Source organism: Zosterops lateralis (genome assembly GCF_965231275.1).
Source record: "Zosterops lateralis genome assembly, chromosome: 1".
Taxonomy (NCBI): domain Eukaryota; kingdom Metazoa; phylum Chordata; class Aves; order Passeriformes; family Zosteropidae; genus Zosterops; species Zosterops lateralis.
Genome location: NC_139762.1, coordinates 105,624,817 through 105,645,057, shown reverse-complemented (window position 1 = coordinate 105,645,057; position 20,241 = coordinate 105,624,817). Strand labels below are relative to the sequence as shown.

Below are 20,241 nucleotides of genomic sequence, written 5' to 3'. Positions count from 1 at the left end.
CTTAAATAAATTCAGGGAACTAGGGAGTGTGCTTGTAACTACCAAACCGCCTCAACTGTGCCCACATCCCAGGTATCAAGATGGGTGTCTTCATTTTCAAGTAGCCACCACCTAATGAGGACTTGACTCCTTATTGTGCACATCCACCACACCCCATGGACACGTGGGCAATACTTCTGTCACCCTGCATTTGTCTGGGTGTAGCTGATTGCAGCCTTGACTGGGAAAGGAGGAAATTCACCTCCTTTTATATTGGATCTGTAGGTACTAAGAGAGGTGTAGAAGCAATGAGAAAATAAAACTTTGACAGAACACAAGGAATAAAGTAAAAACCCAGGAAGATATTTTCAAGACACATTTCAGACCACAGCTGACATCTAGCTTCTGCTTTATGCTACACCCTTTACACAGGCTGAGTACAGTGGGGTGAGGAGTGCAGGTTCCTAGAACATGTCCTTGTGAACAGGGAGCAATGAGAGCTTTATGAACTGTAGGTATGGGCTGCATTTGCACTTACACAGATGTATGTGATCAAGCACGCCTGAGGGTAAAGGGCCCTATGTGACATTCACCTCCTGGCTTCCCCATTCTCCATCCCTACATGTGCTGGGGGTACTGCATGAAACCAGGCAACCCTCCAGCTGCCACAGAGGTTCTCCCTGAGTGCCAAAGGCATCCCATCTCCTTGGAGCAGTGAGGCTCTGCTCTCCCTCCTCCAGCACCATGCACTCAGGAAACTCAGATTCAGCAGACCCCTTTCTGAAGCAGGATGGCAAAGCTGTGCTACTTTCACCCTTCTAAGGGCACATCACGAGGCTGAGGGTAGAATCCACTTCTCTGCTAGCAGCTGCAGTGGGCAACAGACTGCTCCAGTGCTGAGAGTTATCTCTGTAAAAGGCAATCTGACCTTTCAGTTGTGATGAAACTAAACCCATGCCACTGTGCCAGCATGTACACCTCCTGTCAAAAAGGGTGAGAGCTCAGCTTGGGGTCTCTTGCCTTCTCTCTCATTTCTGGTATATGAACCTCTGTGTCATCCAGCCTTGTTGGAGGGCTGAGACATCTCCCTGCACTTCCACCCATGGCAGACCTAACAGAAACAATGATGCTGGAAATGCTGAAGCCATCCACATTTGTCCATTCAATTTCCTCACCAGGAGTTACTAACCCTGTTAGCCACCTGTAGTGGCTCTTCCTTCCTCTTGGAATGGGAAAGGAAACTATGCCCCACAGAGGGTAGAGAAAAACCTGTCACCAGCCTTCCCACACTGCAGAAGACAACAAAGACAGCAACGGTGCCTGTGGTTGCTGCCTACTGAGGATGCACTGGCACCATCATCACATCCCAGTATCACTTCTCTGTCCCTTGAGCACACAAAAAAATCTGCAGGTATGACCTGCACAGTCATGGGTGAAGACGCACAGCAGACAGCACATGGACAGCAGAAAAAACCAGCTTAGTGCAAGCAGGCTGCTAACCTAGTGGCACTGATGAGTTCTTGGTGCCCAGCATCCTACCCAAAGCCCAGAGAATGGGAAAAGCAAGCTCAAGAACTTAATCCCTGTTTGTTTCCTACAGCTCAGTTCCAGCTACATGGTGCACAAAGAAGTCATCATAATGTCACCTTGCAGATTTTTCCTGTTACACAATGAGGGGATTCTTTTTTTCTTTGCAGGAAAATTTATGCTTCTTTTGAATGCCTTTACCTATAAACTGATGTGCCTATGTCTGATTTGCCTTGACAGCATGTAGATTTGAAAACTTAATCATATTTAGCTTGGTAATATGATTACCTCTAGGAGCACCAAAACACAATCCATTGTTGACTGAAAAATTATGATAAATTTCTCTAGCTTTCCATTTTTTAATCCCACCAATACTATAGAGTCAAATCCCTGATATTGCAGAGATTTACTTACCAGCAAAACATCATACACTGGTGCTTGATGTAACTGAGCAATTTCATATATAAGTAAACATACAGCCCAGGCTTTTCAGGATCCCTTGTCAGAGAGGATATACCTTCCTCTGTCATCCAAGACAATGAGTGGAAAACATATTTCAATTGTGGCGAGTGAATCTTTTCCCAAACCTCAATTACACAAAATTGCTAGCCTGATCTATAACAACACAGGGGGAAACATCACTGCTTGCTAAGAACATGCAATTTTGCTTTATATTCATAGATGAGGTGAAAGGTTATTTAAAAACAAACAAACAAACAAACAAACAACTTCTTCTGAAAAGAAGATAGCCCTTCCTTCACTTCTCATTTACTTCTCAATTTTCCACAACAGAAAATCTTCCTTAGGCAAACACCCTGAAACACTGCTTCTAAAAGCAGTGCTGGCTTTGAAATACATCATGAGAACAGAAAATACATTTAGCACTAATGACAGGAAAGTAGTTGCTACGAACATAACACAGCAGCCCTTGTAAAGGAACCTCACAGTTCCTTAAATATGCTTCCCCTTAAATCTGCATATTGCTCACTGAAAAGCAAATCCCAAAAGTCCTAGAAGTCTCCCACTGGTACATCACATTTTCTCTAACTATCGTTAAATTTTCTTCTAAATGCTCTATCAGGCTCTCTATCTTACTTTTGCAGCAAACAAACAAACAAAACCACAAAAAAACCCCAAAATTCTGAAAGCCCTTATGAAAACAAATACCATTCCTTAAATTTCTGAGCATGTTATTTGCAAACGACAGGCCAGTAAGCAGATACTCTCCATATGCCAAATTATGTCATTTCCATTTTGTAGAAAGAATACTTCTCACAGCAAACTGGCAAGGGTTTTTTCAGTTGAGTTGTGAAAAGAGCCAGCTCTGTGTCTTGCTGCACCTGCTGCGTTACTAAGTCTGGTATCTGGTGGCAGCCCCACAGCCATCCATAGCAATTCTGGGTCCAGAAAAGAGTTTGTCATAAAGGCTGAGTACACCCTCAGAGGTACTGGCAAATTTACAGGGGTGAATTCTGTGGATATTTGCATATAGATTTCTGTAGACACCAGCTTGTCCCATTTGCAAATAGAATCTGCTTTCCCACACTTCTCAAGGGACAAGCTGGTACCTACAGAAGTTTCAGTGTACCCAAGTCCCAACATTTTCTTCTGCATTTTTAGGTTACATTATAAAGGCTCATGCCTTTTCATTTGTGTAGTGGAGAACTTGCACTACAGGAGTAGTGGAGCTGAAATCAGAGGGAGAAAATATTAAAGAAAATAAATAAATCAAGATTTGGTTCTGCTTCTGGTCTTTACCTTCCATCATACTCACTGCACTACTGAGTCTCCAGACAGCCCACCTGATATTTACTTTTTTGAAACAAGGAAATCACAGAATTACTAGAGGATTGGGCATTTTTTTTTCATTGTAGAGAGCACACTTGGCAATCTCATGTTTGTGTTCTAGGTGTTTTGAACTGTTCCAAGCTAAGCGGTATCTTCCGCCAGAAGAGTTCTCAAAGTTGTAATAATTGCAGACTAAAGCATATTTCATAGGCAAAAGCTATCATCAAACTATGATCTGTCATTATCCTACTTATCTACCATGGAACTATGTTTTTGTGATGGTCTGGACTAGTGACTCACATAGCTGCTACCAATCTTCATCTTTCAAAGTGTTTTCGACACTATTACGGTGCAGATGAAAGTTGTGTAGCAGGCTTCTGAGGAAAAGAGACAGTTTGGCTGCCTGCACAGGAACTCTGCTGGTAAAGAAAAGGGTGAAAAGAAAGATCAAGCAGTGGAAATACACCCACCACATAAGCAAACCTGCTGAAATTTGCTCCTTCTGCTCTCCTGACAGCTAATGAGGGGTCGCTGCACACTAGCCAAGTACCTGCATGGTATAACCACAGCACCTCCCATGGCAGGGCTGGACCTAGAAAGCTTTTAATTGGCAGCCAGTGAGGGCAGCCAACACAAACATGACTCTTCATGTGTTACCAGCTCAGGTTTCCTCACAGGGGTTAATGTGCACCCACCCAGGTATATCCCTCTCACTTGGCCAGCTCTAAGGCCAAGTCCTGAGGCTCTGGCAGACACATCTGCCTGTCAGTATCTGTCCCTCTGTGAAGCTCTCTAATTCCCTAGTACTCATGAACACTGTGTTCTGTCCCACTGTTCTACACCTCAGAATTGACAGCAAAGGGGTTTTTTCCTTGTCTGATGAATATTAAGCTTTTTTTATCTGACAGAGATGGTCACTAAATAATAAGAGCCTAAAATATGCCAGAGCAAATTTCTGTGGGATTTGTTATTAAATGATTGAGTACTAAGGGAACAAGGCTGCTGCATCCCCGGTGTCCCATCCATCAGTGTGTCATCATTACTCCAATGACTTCTCAACCACTGGTCAACTTCAACCAACACCTGGAAGATGACCCCATTTCCACAGTTTCAAAGGAAGTAACAGAGAGAAGCACAAACACCTGTGCCCCGAACAAGGGAAATGGCTGGCAGAGACCAGTGGTGGTGAAAGTTGGTCTGTGCAATGTGGGGCTGGCCACACTCAGCACAAGCACAGCTCGGAGAACCCAGCAGCACCAGAGACTGCCCCTGCACAGCTCCTGGTGAGGGTGAGGACCCAGCCTCTCAGTGTGCTCCTGCTGAAGGACATGGGTGTGCCCAGCCCTCCTTACAGGACTCATGGAGGAGCTTGTACACCCTGTGCTCCTACTGCCACAGCCTTGACTACCTGAGTCTTAACCCTGCTGTTGAACATTCCCCCTTCAGAGTGGCACAGGAATTTAGCCTCCTGAAGTGACAGCTGATGTCAATAAGCATCCCCTTCTTTAGAGTCAGCAGCTATCAGTGGTATACAAGGTCAGACACCTAAGAAAAGACTTTGTTTAGCATGTGCACTTCCCATTGACTTCTCAGCCCATTAAATCGCTGTTTTCATGCTATGCTTGTATACATCGTTCTGAAATTCAGGCTGCCCAAAGGGCTTTAGGTTCAGTGAATAGCTGAGTGTCCACCACACACAAAAGGGCTGATGCGCTTCCAGGGGCTCACAAACGACCTCCTGATGCTGGGATGACCCCACGGGGTGGACATGTGCCCCCAGCTCTTTGTTCTGCTCCGTGTTCAGTGCCTGCAAGACACTTGTTTCTGAGACACTCTTCTTTTGTCTCTTTGGAGGGATCTTCTGCTCTGGGCTGAAACTGCACTGCCTGCCTGTCCCAGGGCCATGGAGAACTGGATTCTGACCTCTCAGCCCTCCACCACAAATACTTAATGGCAGGACTGAGCCCCTAAACAGCATCCTGGAGGCTTCCTCCTGCATTAACAATAAAGCATTAGCAACTTTGCAAATCCTACAAAAGTCAAGCGAGTCAACCATCCCAGCATCTCCCTTCATTGCATCTCACCAGAAGATAAATACTGAGGCCAAATACAGCTCTGTCCTTCCTAATAGGTAGAAATAAATAGAATTTTCACAAACTTTACTAACTGTAAATTAATTTTAGAATTACCAACAAAATGAGATTTATTGTACATCAGTAAATTCTGAAGAAAAATCTGTTTGGACCATGATAACCTCAGTGTCCTTTTGAGTGGACCTCTCTCCAGTGATTACTCAGCAGATACTCTCTCTTTGCTTCCTAGCACCTGCTGCTCCCAGAAGGAATTCTCATGCCCATCTGCCTTGAAACCTGACATGGTGACACAGACAAATGCAACTGTAAGCAATCTTTGAACTCCAAATCAAATCATCAGTTTGCTTCCTTAGCAAAACAGAAAAAAAATCCAAAACCAAACAATACGCAAAAAAAAGCGTGTGCTTGTTTATAACCACCTGGCCCACTGGAAAAGGAAACTTCACATATGGAAACAGCAATATTTTTCCCAAAGGAAACTATGGCAACAAGAATTCTAGGAGTACACAAAAACAGGTACCTGGACCATCACCTAATCCACAAGATGTGAAACTATTTTAAAGCAGCGTTACTGAAACCTGGTTTCACAGAACTCACCACTAATTTCAGATTATGCTATTTAAATGATTTATAGTTTCACATGAAAGAAACCCTGGCCCTAGTTTCTAATAAACTCATGTCCTTGTCCACCTATTCACCACAAATTGAAACAAACTCCTTCTGCGGGAAGACAGGAGCCTTTGGCACCAAGAAGACAACTTCTGAACAAGCCTATTTTTTGCCATTTACATATAATTACATACTAGCCTTCAAGCAGCTAGAAGCTCTATGTTCCTTTTTTGTATCACTTGTTTCTTGTGAATACACATAGAGCACAAACCCAAACCACATTAATGATAACCTTGTTAAATATAAACTAGTATGCAATTATACAAACTGCTAACACAAACAAAAAAGCCAGGGAACTCTGATTATATGTTCACAATGGTTTCTGCAAACGAAATAAAAATAACAACATAAGGCAACCTGTCTTGCCTGATACTGTAACAGAAAAAGGTTTCACATTATAACTTACATGTCTCAGCACAGAGGACTAGTCTGTCAAACAACTCCTCAAAATCAATTTCAAGCTCACTCACAGAAAGGAGAGCAGAGGGGTAGGAGGAAAGGCAGCCAGTGCACACGTGAACTACCAAAAAAATCTGATTTTCCTCTCTGCTCATCCTTCAGATGAGCTAATACCTGCCCCTGGGCAGGTGCTGTGACTTTCACCCTGTCGCCCTGAGAAGGGCTGGCTGTGTGCTGGGGACTTGGCTCCTTCCCCTCCATTAAGAGTGCAGCAGAAGGGCTGCTCGAACCCTCTGTTCTTGAGCCTGTGCCAGCCCGGTGCATGCCTGTGATTTAACTTCTGTACTGTACAGCCAAGGGTGAACCCAGCAATCAGAGCTCCCACCACACCTTTTCATTAAGAAGATGAGGCACTAATGTTCTCTGCAACCTCCCCAGTCCACAGCTGCCTGTTCTCAGTGTTTAAAAATATATACCTTTTCCAGAACAGAAACAGAGCTATTGAAGGCAGGCCAAAGTCTGCCCCCGACTGCACATGTGCAGCATCACGACAGCCAGCAATGGCAGGGGACAATATCCAGAGCTCTCCTGCACCTTAAGTGTCAGCCTTAAGCAAGTGCTACAATGGAGAGCCTCATACTTGTCAGTGGAGTAATGCAAAGCCTCCACCACAGCTGAATCTAGCACTCAAGAAAACAAAACAGCCTGAGAAAACCAGCACTTTCCTTGCAGCCTGCAACACAAGAAAATATATGGCACAAATGACAGCCTCTATAGGACTGGAGGAGCATCCTGGAAAGGTTTCCTTATGTTACTCCCCTTGCCATGGACTTCGGCTATCTGTTTGTATGCTAACAGCGCAGCTGAACTTGCAAGACTCTGGATTTCTAGCTTTTAAACAAGAACAGTAATTACCTTTCCCTCTTAAACTCCACTCTGTTCTCATGTAATTAAAAAAAATGAACAAAAAATGAACACATAGGTTGTGGAAGGAAACATTCAGAAAGTGGCAAAAAGGAGCAAGATTAAAAAATGGAAGAGGAAAGGCTAAGTGAAGTGATACCAGTGAGATCTAAGCATCCTTCCCAGAACAAAGCACAGGACCAAAACATGCAAGAAAGGAAAACCAAGGATGATCCCTGGAAATCCAGAAAAGTAACACTGGAATCCTGCATCAATAATAAACTCACTAAGTAGAAGGTCGAGAAGAATCCAGCCTCTTGAATGCTAAGTAAGTTCAAGAGTAGAAAAGCAATTCCCAAATCACAGTCTGTGGGTCACTTCTCCCCCACAAGTGGGCAGAATGTGGGCATTCTGTGAGCAGAATCACATCACAGACTGAAATTCACAAGTGTGTGTCTGTGACATAGCTGTACAGTTGATCCACGGAGCAGTTAGAGGGTTGTCACTGCAGAAAATGTTTTGAGAGACACATGACTGGGAGAAGATGGGTGGCAACCCGCCAGCAGGCATTTTACTTGGGAAGGTGGGGCTACCTCCAGGACAGCACCTGAAAAGAGGCTCAAAAGAGCTACCTTTTCAAAAAAAACCAAAACAAACCAACAACCAACCAGCAGTGGGGCATGCAGCTAAGATAACTTTCTCCTGGAATACCTCCAATTCCTCCAAGCTGGTTGGTTTTGAAAGGGACTTTTCTACAGCGATCTCTGCTCAATTACCCTTATAAACTCTTGCAATAACATGTGACTCAAAGTCTACCTATTCGTCCAAGGGAGAAACAAGGAGGGAGTGTGGCAAATGGGGAATGTGGGAGTGGCTGCCCATGTGGGCTTGGGGAGCACAGTCATTTCCTTCAGCTTCTTCCCTGCTTCTTCCCCCCCGCTCCGTCTTTGATATCTGAGTATGTTGTTGAGGAAGTGAAGGAAGGTGGTTTTGTATCCACAGGCATTTACACATTTTTACATGATTGCACCTTCTTAGCCAGAAGTCTCAGCTCGAGGGCTGAAGCAGGTGAGGTTGTTCTTTTGGGAATTAAAAGGCAAAAGAATACCCGGCAGCAAGAAACGACCCAGAGGAGCACAAACTGCTTGGATATAAAGAGCTTATTTAGGGTGGTAGCGAGTCGCTGCTCAAACCACGCGCTCGCACCGTAATCCGTGGATTTCGATGCAAAGATTTCCTTCCCCCTTGTGGGCTGCCAGACCTGGCTACAGCTCACTTGACTCAGAGCCGGTTCCCTGCTGTCTATAGGGCAGGCAGCAGGGCGGGCTGAATCCACCGCCAGCAGCCGGGAGAGCGGGGTGACAGGGCAGGGCTGGGCACGGCGGTGGTGCAGCACGCACTGCTGAGCGGGAGAGAAACTTTCAGCCCAGCTGGGACCCACCGACCGACCGCCCCGGCTGCTGCCGCCCGGGAGGCTCGGGCACCTCCGCTGACCTGTCCCTGTGCACATCTCTGCCGCCGCTGCCCCGGCCGGACCGGCCCCGCGGAGGGAGGCTCCCGCCCCGCGGCTATCGGGCCTCCCTCCCCACGGCTTCCCCCGCCGCCGTGCCAGCCCTTCCCGAGCCCATGGCCATCCTGCGCATCCTTTATCCCCGCATCCCGAGCATCCCTGATCCCCGCGGCGCGGCGCGGCTTACCGGGACCGCTGCAGCTCGAAGGCGGCGGCGGAGCCGGGCTGCCCCAGCTCTCCGCTGCCGCCGATGCTGCCCTGGGGGCTGGTGCGGCCGAAGGGCGCGGGCAGCACCCCCGCCGTGAAGGAGTTGAGGCGGCCGCGGCTCCCCGCCGCCGCGGCGCCCAGGAAGGCGGCGGGCGGCACCTGCACCGCGGCGAAGGCGTCCTCCTCCTCCTCCTCGTCCTCCTCCTCCTCCGGGGGCTCGGCGGGCGCCGCCGGGGGGCTGCCCAGGCGCGGGGGCGGCTGCGCCTGGCGGGGCCGTGCGGCGGGGCCGTCGTTGCCCGGCGGCGGGGGCCGCCCGTCGAGGGAGATGCTGGTGAGGAAGGAGAGCGCGGCCTGCCTGCGCCGGGGGTCGCTGCGCGCCGGCGGCTGCGGCGGCTGCGGCGGCGGCTGCGGCGCTTTCCTGGGGCAGGGCTCCGGCGGCGGCGGCGGCGACAGGGGCCCGGCGGCGGGACTGCCGGGGCTGGCGGCGGTGGCGGCCGCCGCCATTGTCGGCCGGCTCCCCCTCCCCTGGCTGCCTCTCGCTGTCAGGCGGGCGGGCGGCGGGGCGCGGTCCCCGCGGGGTGCATGGGGGTGCCGGGGGCTGCGCTCCGCCCGGCCCTGCCGCGCTGCCCCGCGCCCCCGCCGCCCGCCAGCCCCGTATTTATGGGGGCAGCCGCCGCGCCGCCGAGCGCCCCGTGCAATAACACGGCAATCACGTGTGGGAAACGGGGCGCTGGAGGAAAACAAAAGCCCGGCCAGCAGCCCGGAGGAGGAGGAGGGAGAAGGGTGGGTCTCGGCGAGCTCCCTCCTTTCAACCTCTCTCGCTTTTTTTTTTTTTTCTTCCCTTTCACCCCCTTCCCCCCTCCTCCTCCTCCTCCTTTTCCCTTCCTGGATGCGTGGGGGCGGGCGGGAGCCGGGGAAGGTGGAGTCTGTGCCCGTAGTACTCGGCACATGGCCCTGGGAGCGCGGCACGGACCGCCCGGACCCGGACCCGGGGCTGCGGCTCGGCCCGGCCCGTCTGCGGCACCGGGAGCAGGGCGGGGAGCGGCACCGGGAGCAGGGCGGGGAGCGGCACCGGGATGGAGCCGTGCCGTGCCGAGCGGCCCTGGCGCTGCCCGCTGTTTTCCCGTGCGGGGGCTGGTGCCCGGGGCAGGCGCTGGTGGTGCCCGGTGGGCACGAGGGACAGGCGGGACGGGGAGCGGCCCCCGGGATGCGCTCGAATGCCGACGGCGCGTTCTGGGATGCGGCAAGCCTGGGCTGTCCCGGCCCCTGCTGCAGTCTGAGGAGTGCGAGTGCCACTGTGTGTGCAAGTAACATCTCACGGGTTCCCTAAACCATTAAAGCAACCTCCTCCCCAGCCTTTCCCTCAACTCCGTCCCTAACCTTTCCCTCTCCCCTGCACCAGAGAAAACACATTTACTTTGCCCCTTTTCCAAAAGGGCATACATTTAGCCCAAGCCCCAGATATCTGTACTCGTCCCCAGAGTGACGGCTGTTGAGCAGTGACTGCAGGTCTGCACCTGCCTCTGGCTGCAGCTGTGCCTTTGCCAAGGCGGGCGGCCCGTCCCACCTCACCATAAAGCTCCTTCATTCCTTCATTTTTATATTGTGATCAACTCAACCGTGCTCCAAGTGTGCTTGTCCTGTGATGATAATTTCATCAACGGCTTATGTAAGGGTTGGATAACAGATACATGCAAACGGAGGAACATATGGTTGTCTCAGGATAGCAACACGTGCTTTCTTCATAAAGCATTACAATGGCTTGTATTGCATTCCAGTTATAGCTGGTGGATGATTCACAAGCCACCCCAAACTGCCACAAAATATTGTGATGTACAATTGCATAAAAACTTTGCTAATTTGATGATTAAAAAGAAAAGATTGATCAGAAAGGAGAACCTAATCTCATTGTTAGAGGAACCCCATGGACCCAGGTATCTCAAAAGCGATATTTTAAACATTCGAAGACTTTAGAATTGAGTTCTGTGGCTTGGATTTATTTCTGAACCTTTGGCCTCTGATGAGTACCAGAACCCCCACATTTAGGCACCAAGTCTCTGGGGTGTGTTACTTTTGTGATGGAGACATTGCATGGGCAGCATCCTGACCAGGACGCAGTGAGGAGGGGAAGGGGAGATGTTGGAAGAAAGACATGTTTTCCAGATCACACCTTCTCAGAGAGGTAGGTGAATACTGTTTTGAGATGGACCTTCTCATTTCAGTCTCCTCTCTTGAGGCTTACACTGATTTTGTCTTATTGGAGGGCACTTCTGTCCCTGTGGCATGTCAAGGATGGATCATTTAGATGGCAAGTGGGTAGGCCAGAATGCTAAACTCTCCTCCACAGAGAAAAGCCTAACTGACATGTCCCATCTGTTGGAAGGATGCTCTTTACCCCTGTGATTGCAAAGTGGCTCCTTCAAACTTCTGTTCTGGAGAGGAAGGCTGAGGAGTTTCAGGCCTGCCACCTTCCTTTGATGACAATGCCATTTTCTGACCAAAGGCATTGTCCCTGCAGTGGCAACCAGTGAGATGTCTGGGCACTGATGCACTTGGCTCCTGTGGAGGAGTTTCAGGCTTCTTTTGAGACAACCACTTTTAAAAGAATTCAGGACTTTTTGGAGGAGGACTCCTGGGTCACAGAAAAAATGTCACAGCTTGGTAGCCTGGTAGTTGGTTTGTTACTGAATGCTGATCCCTGGTCTAAGGACAAATGGTAAATAGGTCAGGTGAAACTCATGCCTCCACCTTAGAACCAAGTGAGATATTTTCTTTCCCTCTTCCATTTCTGAGGGCCAGCAGCAACAGTGTGTATTTTCCTCTAGAGCTCAAAATCTCTGTATGGCAATTGAGTGCTGGTGTATATTTCCCAAATTTAGCTTCTCACAGTACCCAGGTTTGGGAAAGAGAACCACAGCCAAAATGCCAGATGGGGTTCCAAAGGTTGGCTTAACTTAGGACATTTTTTATGAGTGCAGAAATGTGCACTCCTTTCACAAAATTACTCTTGTCATGGGATAAATTGCTATGTGTTGGAAGCATTATTTTAAATGAAGCCACAACCTCTGTTCTAGAGCTCCTCTACAGCTGACCCAGAGGGAAATGTTACCCCTTCCCTTGTCCACACATGCATCCCAATAATTTTGGCACCTGAATTCTACAAAACCATATTTTACAGTCTCTGCGATCAGGAACACTTATGTGACTGGTCGAGCCTATCAGCCTCCTTGCATCAAAGTTAGGTGGTCAGGATAGATCGTAGGTCTTTCCTGGCCTGGCTCATCCAGCTGAGCTCACTTTGTCACTTTGCAAAGTGCTTGTCTGTGCCCACCAGCCCAAATACTCCCAATAGACCCAAACAGATGCTCATGGTCTAATATGCACAAGCTGCCTCTGGAGGGTACTGTCTTTTCAAAAAGTCACACTGCAGGTTGGTTAAAAATCCCTTCTACTGCAAGTGAAAATAAACCCATTTGAGAAAGACATACACAAGAACACAATTACTTTTTCAGTCTGAAGTGAAGCTATTTTTGGTAACGAGTGGGGTACCACAGTACAAAGATAATTGGCACATTAGAAATACCCAGTTCTCTAGACCTATTTATACATTTAGTAGTAAATTTAAATTAATGTGCACAACATAATGTGACTTTTTTTTCCAGTTCCTTATGTCCTCTTGATCTGTGCTTAGCAAAACTTTAAGTGATTGCATGAGCTATAGAAGTCCTGTGTGCTGGAGGATATGTGAAAATGTTAAACAAATTGATTTTGCTGGTTGGAACTTTTTTGTTTGATGGGGAAGCAGTGGTTGACTAGAGGAAATAGCAAAGTTGAAAGGAAAACCAAAAAGGCACATTCTGGAAGCTTGCTTCTCTGACTGTTTTTTCAATCATTTCCTTCTCAAAGTTCCCTTCCAACCAACCAGCTCTACCCAAGTGTAAGTAAATGTTTTTATTTCAGAGGTCACAGGCTTATGTAAGCAGTTAGATGACAAGTGGTAATGGGAGTGGTGGAGCATGATGGCTTTTTCACCCAGTGCGCCAAGACCTGCAAGAGAGACTTGTTGGTTGTGGGTGTTCAGAGGCAGCATGGAATTTGGGGGGCCTGTTAACACAGGTGATGGAGGGGCTTTCTTTATAGAGATTGGAGGGAGTTTGGAAAAAACAAAAGCTCAACAGTTTACCATTCTGAGGAATGGTATTAGATAAACAGTGCCTCTACATACCCACCCTCAGAGGAAACTTAACGTGTAGAATCCTCACATTGTCTTTAATTTAGTTTAACTGGTGTGAGTGCAGTCCTGCTGTATGGCCAGCAGGATGTGAAAAATCCAAAAGGTCACAGACCTTGAGCTAAAGTTGGGGTGCTGAGTAGTTTGTCAGGTCAAACTTAAAGCAATCTTTGCAGGTAGGTTGGAAACTTCACCCAGAATATGAGTTAGAGGCAAGATTTGTGTTATATTGAGGGTTAACTCCGCAGGAATAACTGGTCCTGAGTCACCAGTGTGAGTCACCATGCTAGTTCTTGAGTGGCCTCTGCACAGTGCTTGCCTGCTTTGGGGACAAAAACAAGTTTCTTATTGTCACTGGTACTTGTTAGAGCTGCAGGACCTAGGCAGCTGGGGGAAGAAAGAGTAAATGCAATTGTTCCTTGTAATTTTGACAGTCTCGTTTTCTGACTGTCAGGCTCAGTCAGGTAACGCTGATATGCAGAGCTCAGCAAAGATGTCTGGTGATAATGCTCCTGTAGGTGAGAACAGAGATCATTATTACCAATGGACTTGGATATCACTATCAGGTCCCCATGGCCAGGCAGAGTTCCCATAGACTGTGAGTACTCTAAACTTGCTGTGCAAGACTTTGGAGAAACAATCCAAATCCAATCTTTATTAACACTTTCTTTTTCCTTTACTTTGCAGAACAGAATTGCACTTCAAAAGTGGAAAACAATTGTAACATTGGAGAAAGATTTGGAATGTGAATTTAATAATCCTTCTGTTTAGAAGGAGTGTCTGGCAGAAAAAAAGTTGGGGGAGTTTTAAAAATTTCACTGAGAGCCATAGTTAAGAATGGAAATTGGATAAAGACAGTACAAATTCTTTACAAAAGACTAATACTGCATCTGGATAGCAAGACCTGTTTTAGTGCCAGGCCCAAACCTTCAGTCTGTTGTAAATTTAGCCTGATTCTCGGAAATGCTAAGTGCTTGTGCTTTTCACTGGTGATTTTTCAGGAGTCTAAATGTTTTGCTTGTTAAGGGTCACTTTTGCTAATTAAAATGTAGAATTTCGACACTAAGAAGAGTGTCACCTTCTTGGAAAAGCAGTGTTCCTTGGGTAGGATTGGTTCCTGCTGGCCTCTATGTGCAGAACCTAATTTTTCTTGCATCATTCCAAGGTGGGTGCCAACATTGCCAAGTTGACATGAAACCAATTTCAAATACAGTAGTGGGAAAGTGAGAGAAATCTGTGAGCACCAAACATCATGGTTGGAGGCGTGTGTGTGACTGTGGGGCAAGACCCACAGAGCCCTCAGCAAAGGTGAAACAGTGTCTCCTCAGATCAGCTGAGGTGTAGATGGCCAGGTCAGGGCACCCAACCTGCCAATTATTTTGGATGTCAGAGGTGCGGCATGCATGGTGTTTGTGTTTGTGTTTAAGAGTTCCTGAGATCATCAGTAAGCTGGTAGTGCACACACGGGTAGTAGAGCCAATTTGATAGTTGTTTGTCTCTTAAAAAATTTAGGACAGTCTAATTAAGTGAAAACTGGCCTCTGTATCATTATTCCAATTTATTGCACCTTCACTAAGGGCACTTAATATTTTTCATTGTCAGATCCATGCTAGATCCGATTCAGGCCAAGCATTTCTTGGAAAATTGGTCAAAATGGTTATGTGAGCTCCAAGGGCAAGACCATGAAAAACATTACTTTACCCACATTAGAAATTCTTATGGCCTTTGAAATTCTTATTCTCCTTTGAAATACCTGAGCATCCCCACAGTAAGATAAGAATTCAGGAGGTGGGCTTCTGTCTCTGAGTTGGAGCTGGGGAATGAAGAGAGGGTCCCCTTCCTGTCAAAATCCACCCACCTTTGTCCAGTTGTAAGCCTTTTGAATCATAGCTCACATATGCTCACTAGAGACTTATTGCTGCCTGGCAGCTGAAACTGCCAGTGCCTGTGAGGATATATCTTCATGGAGTCAACTTGAAACTTCCACCTTTGCTGAAGGGGCTGAGCACATGCAGTGCTACAGGATCACTGGGAGGGATGTTCCCAGCTGCCCTGGGGCACACTGGAGGTGCCTGCTGGACCATAGGTGCAGAGTGGACAAATGGAGTGGAGGAAGGATCAGCCTGATCATACATCAAGAGGGAAGGAGCTGAAGGAGCGAAAAATACCATCCTTGGGTGGGATGCATGCACACAGCAGGGGGCTGAGGGCTTGCACATCCAGCATTAATTCCTCCTCACTTCTTTCTTTCATCCTTGAATTTTTAAAGTTCCTCATTCAACTTAAGCTGGCTTTGAGGTTTTCTGTTGTTGCTGCTGTTGTTTTTTCACTTTATATACTACTGGATCCCTTAAAGACCCACACTAAACCAGAAGCTGTGTGCTGCTAAAATACTCTCCCATCTCTCAGTGAGCTTGCAGGATAACTAGACAAAACAAGGAAGGTGGCCATGTAGGAACTGTAGCTGGAATGTGGCTGTTGCTGGCTCCTACTGGCTCCTACTGGAGTGATTAAATGGGAACAGGGCCACATAGCTCCTCCTTCCCTTGAAAAACAAAAACTGTGGGCACTTGTACAGAAAACAACCCCTGTTTCTGTTTGTCCTTGTCTTCCTGCAGTTTTCTTCTTTGAAATCAGTTTGGGTTTTAGTTTTTTTTTCAGTGTCATAATAAGCTAACATAGGCATGAGGTTCACAATGGAGTCATCTATTGAAACAAGGAAGGGGCAAATGTCCTATTTGCCTGGAAATCACCTTAGGCAGTGGTGTAAATAAAAATCAACTTCTAACTGCAGTAGAACAGAATGACTCGTTGCTAAGAAGAGCTGTTTTAAGGTTTTCATTAAGTGACAGCAATGATTTATCCTGTCCTTTACCATTCTGAGGCAATTTGGAATCAAGTACAGAATCACTGGACATTAAGATTTCAGAGGGAAGCCTGGAAGAACATTCGTCTTTGTCACAGTGTCTGTTAATTTTTAATCGCCTCGGGATAATTTTAAAACAGACTGCAGGTTTCTGAAACATTCATGTCGGCAAGTCTTTTCAGTTTGCTGGGTGCTGAGGGTAAGAAAACCCTCCACTTCACAGGACCAAGGAGCTGGATGAGAAGGAAAATGCTGTTGACACCTTCTCAGACATGGTCTTCAGTGAATAAAAACACTAAATAAATAGAATCTAAATTTCCCAGAGAGACATGCTGGTGGAGTGTTTCAGAGACTCTCCTACAAGTTCAGCTTGACTGGAAATATTTAATATCCAAGAAAAAGGAAAAAAAAGTTCAAAGAATTTTTCTTTTTTTTTTCTCCTCTTGAAAATATTCAAGGAGTGTGACTCCAAGGGGAATGAGGGAAGCAAACGGAAAACTTCTGGTGGCAGAAGCTGGGATTTTGCGTTCAGCTTCGTGGCGTTTTCCGGTCTGCAGGCAACATGATATCCCATGAGCACCACACTTGGTTCAGTCCAAAATTTCAGAGAAGATTTCAGAGCCATTTTAACTTTGGAAGATCCTTAGTGAGTAGTGCTCATTGCAGGTTTGTGTGGAAAGCTTGCAGTCAGAGGGGAGAAATAAAACCTGTGCCTGCATGCTTGCAGTCTGTCACGTTGGGCCACCTGCATGGGAGTCCCAAGGGTCTGCAGCCACTTTACCTTGCCCGCAGGATAGGGCACAAGTCCTGCCTGGATCCCCTGAACAGTATTCCCAGCTAAATATTTGCCACTGGCAAATTTCCAACGTGATAAAACCCAGCCAGGTCAGCTCTGCCTCTGTTCCAGAGTGGTCGGAAAAGCTGGCACAAGTGACTGAGCTCCTGAGAAAGAAGGTGAAATGGCAGTGACTTTGGTGGCAGGGGAATATGTGTCCAACCTCAGCTGCAGGCTGGGTGGGAGGACGGTGATGGGCAGCTTCTCTCTCCCCAGACCTGTGAGCTGCCAAAGGCTGTGCACCTCTGATCTGGCATGTGCCCGGCTGCAGTTCTCGTCACAGCCGAGTCAAGTCTCAGGTTGCCATCACAGCCCTCCAGAGATCTTTCACTGCTCCCTTCAGCCCTGGGCCACGGCTGTGCTGCTCCTGTGGGGCTGCTGCCTCCACTTCCCAAATCCTCCTGATTGTCTTCATGTTGCAAGGGGAGGGACTCCAGCCCCCCGCTGGAGGAGCAGCAAATTTACCTCCAGAGGAATGGCCATGGGTGCCCCAGGTGCACAGTGGGGTCTGCCAGGACCAGGGGCTGCCTGTGGGGGCGGAGTGTCTTGTTGCCATTAGAGGGGAAAAACATCAGCTCAATCTTACCCCAAATAACCACAGCTTGCTACATACATGTTTTACATAGTCTGATAGCAATTAAAGCTGCTAAAAAATGGTCTAAAAAAGGATACATTTGTGTGCTGAATGTTTTGGCAGGAAAGTTTTGTTAGCAACAAATGGAAACTACATAAATGGAAAGGCAGTCCCCTGGCAAGACAGATCCAAAGTCTTCTGCTTTCTCTGCTCAAATTGAATAGCACCTCAGTGTAATAATTTTCGTATTGAGATCAATGAGGCTGTTAAGTAAATGAAGCATTCAAGTGTAGAAGAAAGTAAGGGAAGAGAGAGATGGCATTCAACTTGAAAGACTAAAATTCAAGCTTTCTTGAGCCCCAAGGAAAGGATAAATCCATTAAGTTGTGAAGAAATAAGACCTGGAAAGAGTAAGGCCTGGAAAAAACCTGTCTGATCCATCCTAAAGTTTATGACAAAATAAAACTTAGGGGCCAGAAAGAAAACTGAAAGAAAAGGCAATGTAGCAGGAGGGTCTCCTGACTTGGCATTTGGTACATACTTGGTGCATCTGCAGATATCTCTGTTAGACACACTGGTGATTCCTTCTTCCTAACTAAAAAGGAATAATTTAGTTCTAATTTACTGCATGTCTTTGGAGGTAGTTGTTTTTTGGGCCAGTCCCTCAGGAAAAAGAAAAGATAAAGGAAATAGTTCAGCTATACAGCAAAAAGAATTAACAAAATTTTGGTTTGCTCTGTGTGTGTGCGTTTGTGCATATGAATATATACGTATTTCACTTTGCCCTGTGGGCATGCAATTCCAACTAGATATAATAGGACATAATATATACACTTAAACCAGAGCAGTAGAAGGAATACATAGCAGAATTATTCTGCTGGCTGATTTTGGAAATGTTTGAGCCGTCTCCATGTGGCCAGTGTGACTGTGTTCCTATGGGAACAAGCTCCTTCAAAGCAAGAGGGTTCTATAGCAAGAATACATAAATCCTGGCTAAAAACTTGGTGTTTAGCACAAAATTAAATATTCTGTAATTATGAAGCCTTCTGCAATATTCTAATTAAATTCACTCATTTTCAAAACGAATTGAAATAGTTCTTTTCTACTCTGCCAATGAGGCAAGATGCAATCAGTCGCATTGAAACCATCATTAGGACTAATTAGGACATCCAAGGTAGTAAAAGCTTGTTAGCACCCTCCATGCAACTACAGTGTTACTTCTCAGAGCTGCAGCCTAGTGAAAGCACCTTACTGCAGGAGGAATCCTATTTGCTTCAATGGGACTACTGCTTGATTTAAGTACTGTTCTGTGGGAGGGAGCACATTGGAGTCTGGCTTTATGTTAATGTTTGCCTTCAATGCAGATCTCTTCTGACAAACAAGGTCTTGTGTTATATATTTTAAGTGTTTTATGTTGTCTTCATGTTGACTTATAGCAGGAACAATGCTTATAGAAGAAAAGCCTGTAAACTTCAAAGATCCCTTGGGTATTATAAATATATCATGGTATGGGTGAGCAACTGCTCATGGGTTGGGTGCAAAGGGTTGCAGTAAATGGGGTGATATCAGGCTGGGCAACCAGCAAGTGTATGGAGTCTAACGAGGGCGAGTAAAGGATTGCACCTGGAACAGGGCAACCCTGGATTTGTGTACAGACAGGAATGAAACTCTGCAGAGTGGCATTGTGGAAAAGGGTCATGAAGGCCTTGGTTGATGGCAAGTTGGATATGAGGCAGCTGGGAGGGCCAGCTGTGTCCTGGGGTGCATCAGGCACAGCATCCCCAGTTGGGCAAGGATTGTCCTGCTCTGCTCTGCACTGGGACAGGCTCACCTCAAGCCCTGTGTAGGCACCACAACATATGAAAGTTCCAAAGCTGTTAGAGAGCACCCAAAGGAGGCTCCAAGGGAAGGACCTAGAGGGGAAGCTGTACAAGGAGTGGCTGAAGTCCCTTGGCTGGTTCAGCCTGGAGAAGAGGAGGCTGAGGGGAGACCTCATAGCAATGTACAGCTTCTTGGCAAGGCAAAATGGAGGGGCAGGTACTGATCTCTTGTCTCTGGTGACCAGGACCCAACAGAGTGGCATGAAGCTGTGTTAGGGAGGTTTAGCTTAGATATTAGAAGAAAGTTCTTCATCCAGAGGTTGGAACAGGCTCCCCAGGGAAGTGGTCACAGCACCCAACCTGACAGAGCTGAGGAAACATTTGGACAATGCTCTCAGGCACATGGAGTGATTCTTGGTGTGTCCTGTCCAGGGCCAGGAGTTGTACTTCAATGAGCCTTGTGGGTCCCTTCCAACTTAGGATATTCTGCAATTCTTGAAAAGAAGATTCTGAGGAAGAAAAGCGTTGATCTGACCAGTTGATCAGAGACCAGAGCGGTTGCTTCAGCTAGCTGAATACTTATTTGGATCTATATTCTGAGTGCTCATTCCCTGATCTGAAGCTGATCAAAGGTGTCTGTGCTTTACTTTTAACTCCAGGCTGCTACAATTGCCAGCAAAGTAGTTCTTATGTCTGGAAGTGATATGAGGGAAACAGAACTTCACCTGCAATTCTTTGCCAGAAGGTAATGAATGAATGGACTAGAAGTTAGAGGGAGCTGGAACTCAGATTTCAAGGCAAGATTGTAAGCTGGGGGAAATACACAGTTAAATGGAGTGA

At 47.0% G+C, this 20,241-nt stretch overlaps 1 protein-coding gene across 1 annotated transcript in view; it reads right to left on the bottom strand.

Moving 5' to 3' along the window:
• CABLES1 (Cdk5 and Abl enzyme substrate 1) overlaps positions 1 to 9,579 on the bottom strand; it is a gene marked incomplete at its 5' end in the record, with an annotated part of 70,883 nt that extends 61,304 nt beyond the window's left edge. Inside the window, one exon of the mRNA XM_083866903.1 lies at positions 9,056 to 9,579. Within this exon, the coding sequence (XP_083723029.1) occupies positions 9,056 to 9,579 (524 nt within the window). The remainder of the gene's footprint in view (positions 1 to 9,055) is intronic.
• Positions 9,580 to 20,241: the final 10,662 nt, after the last annotated feature.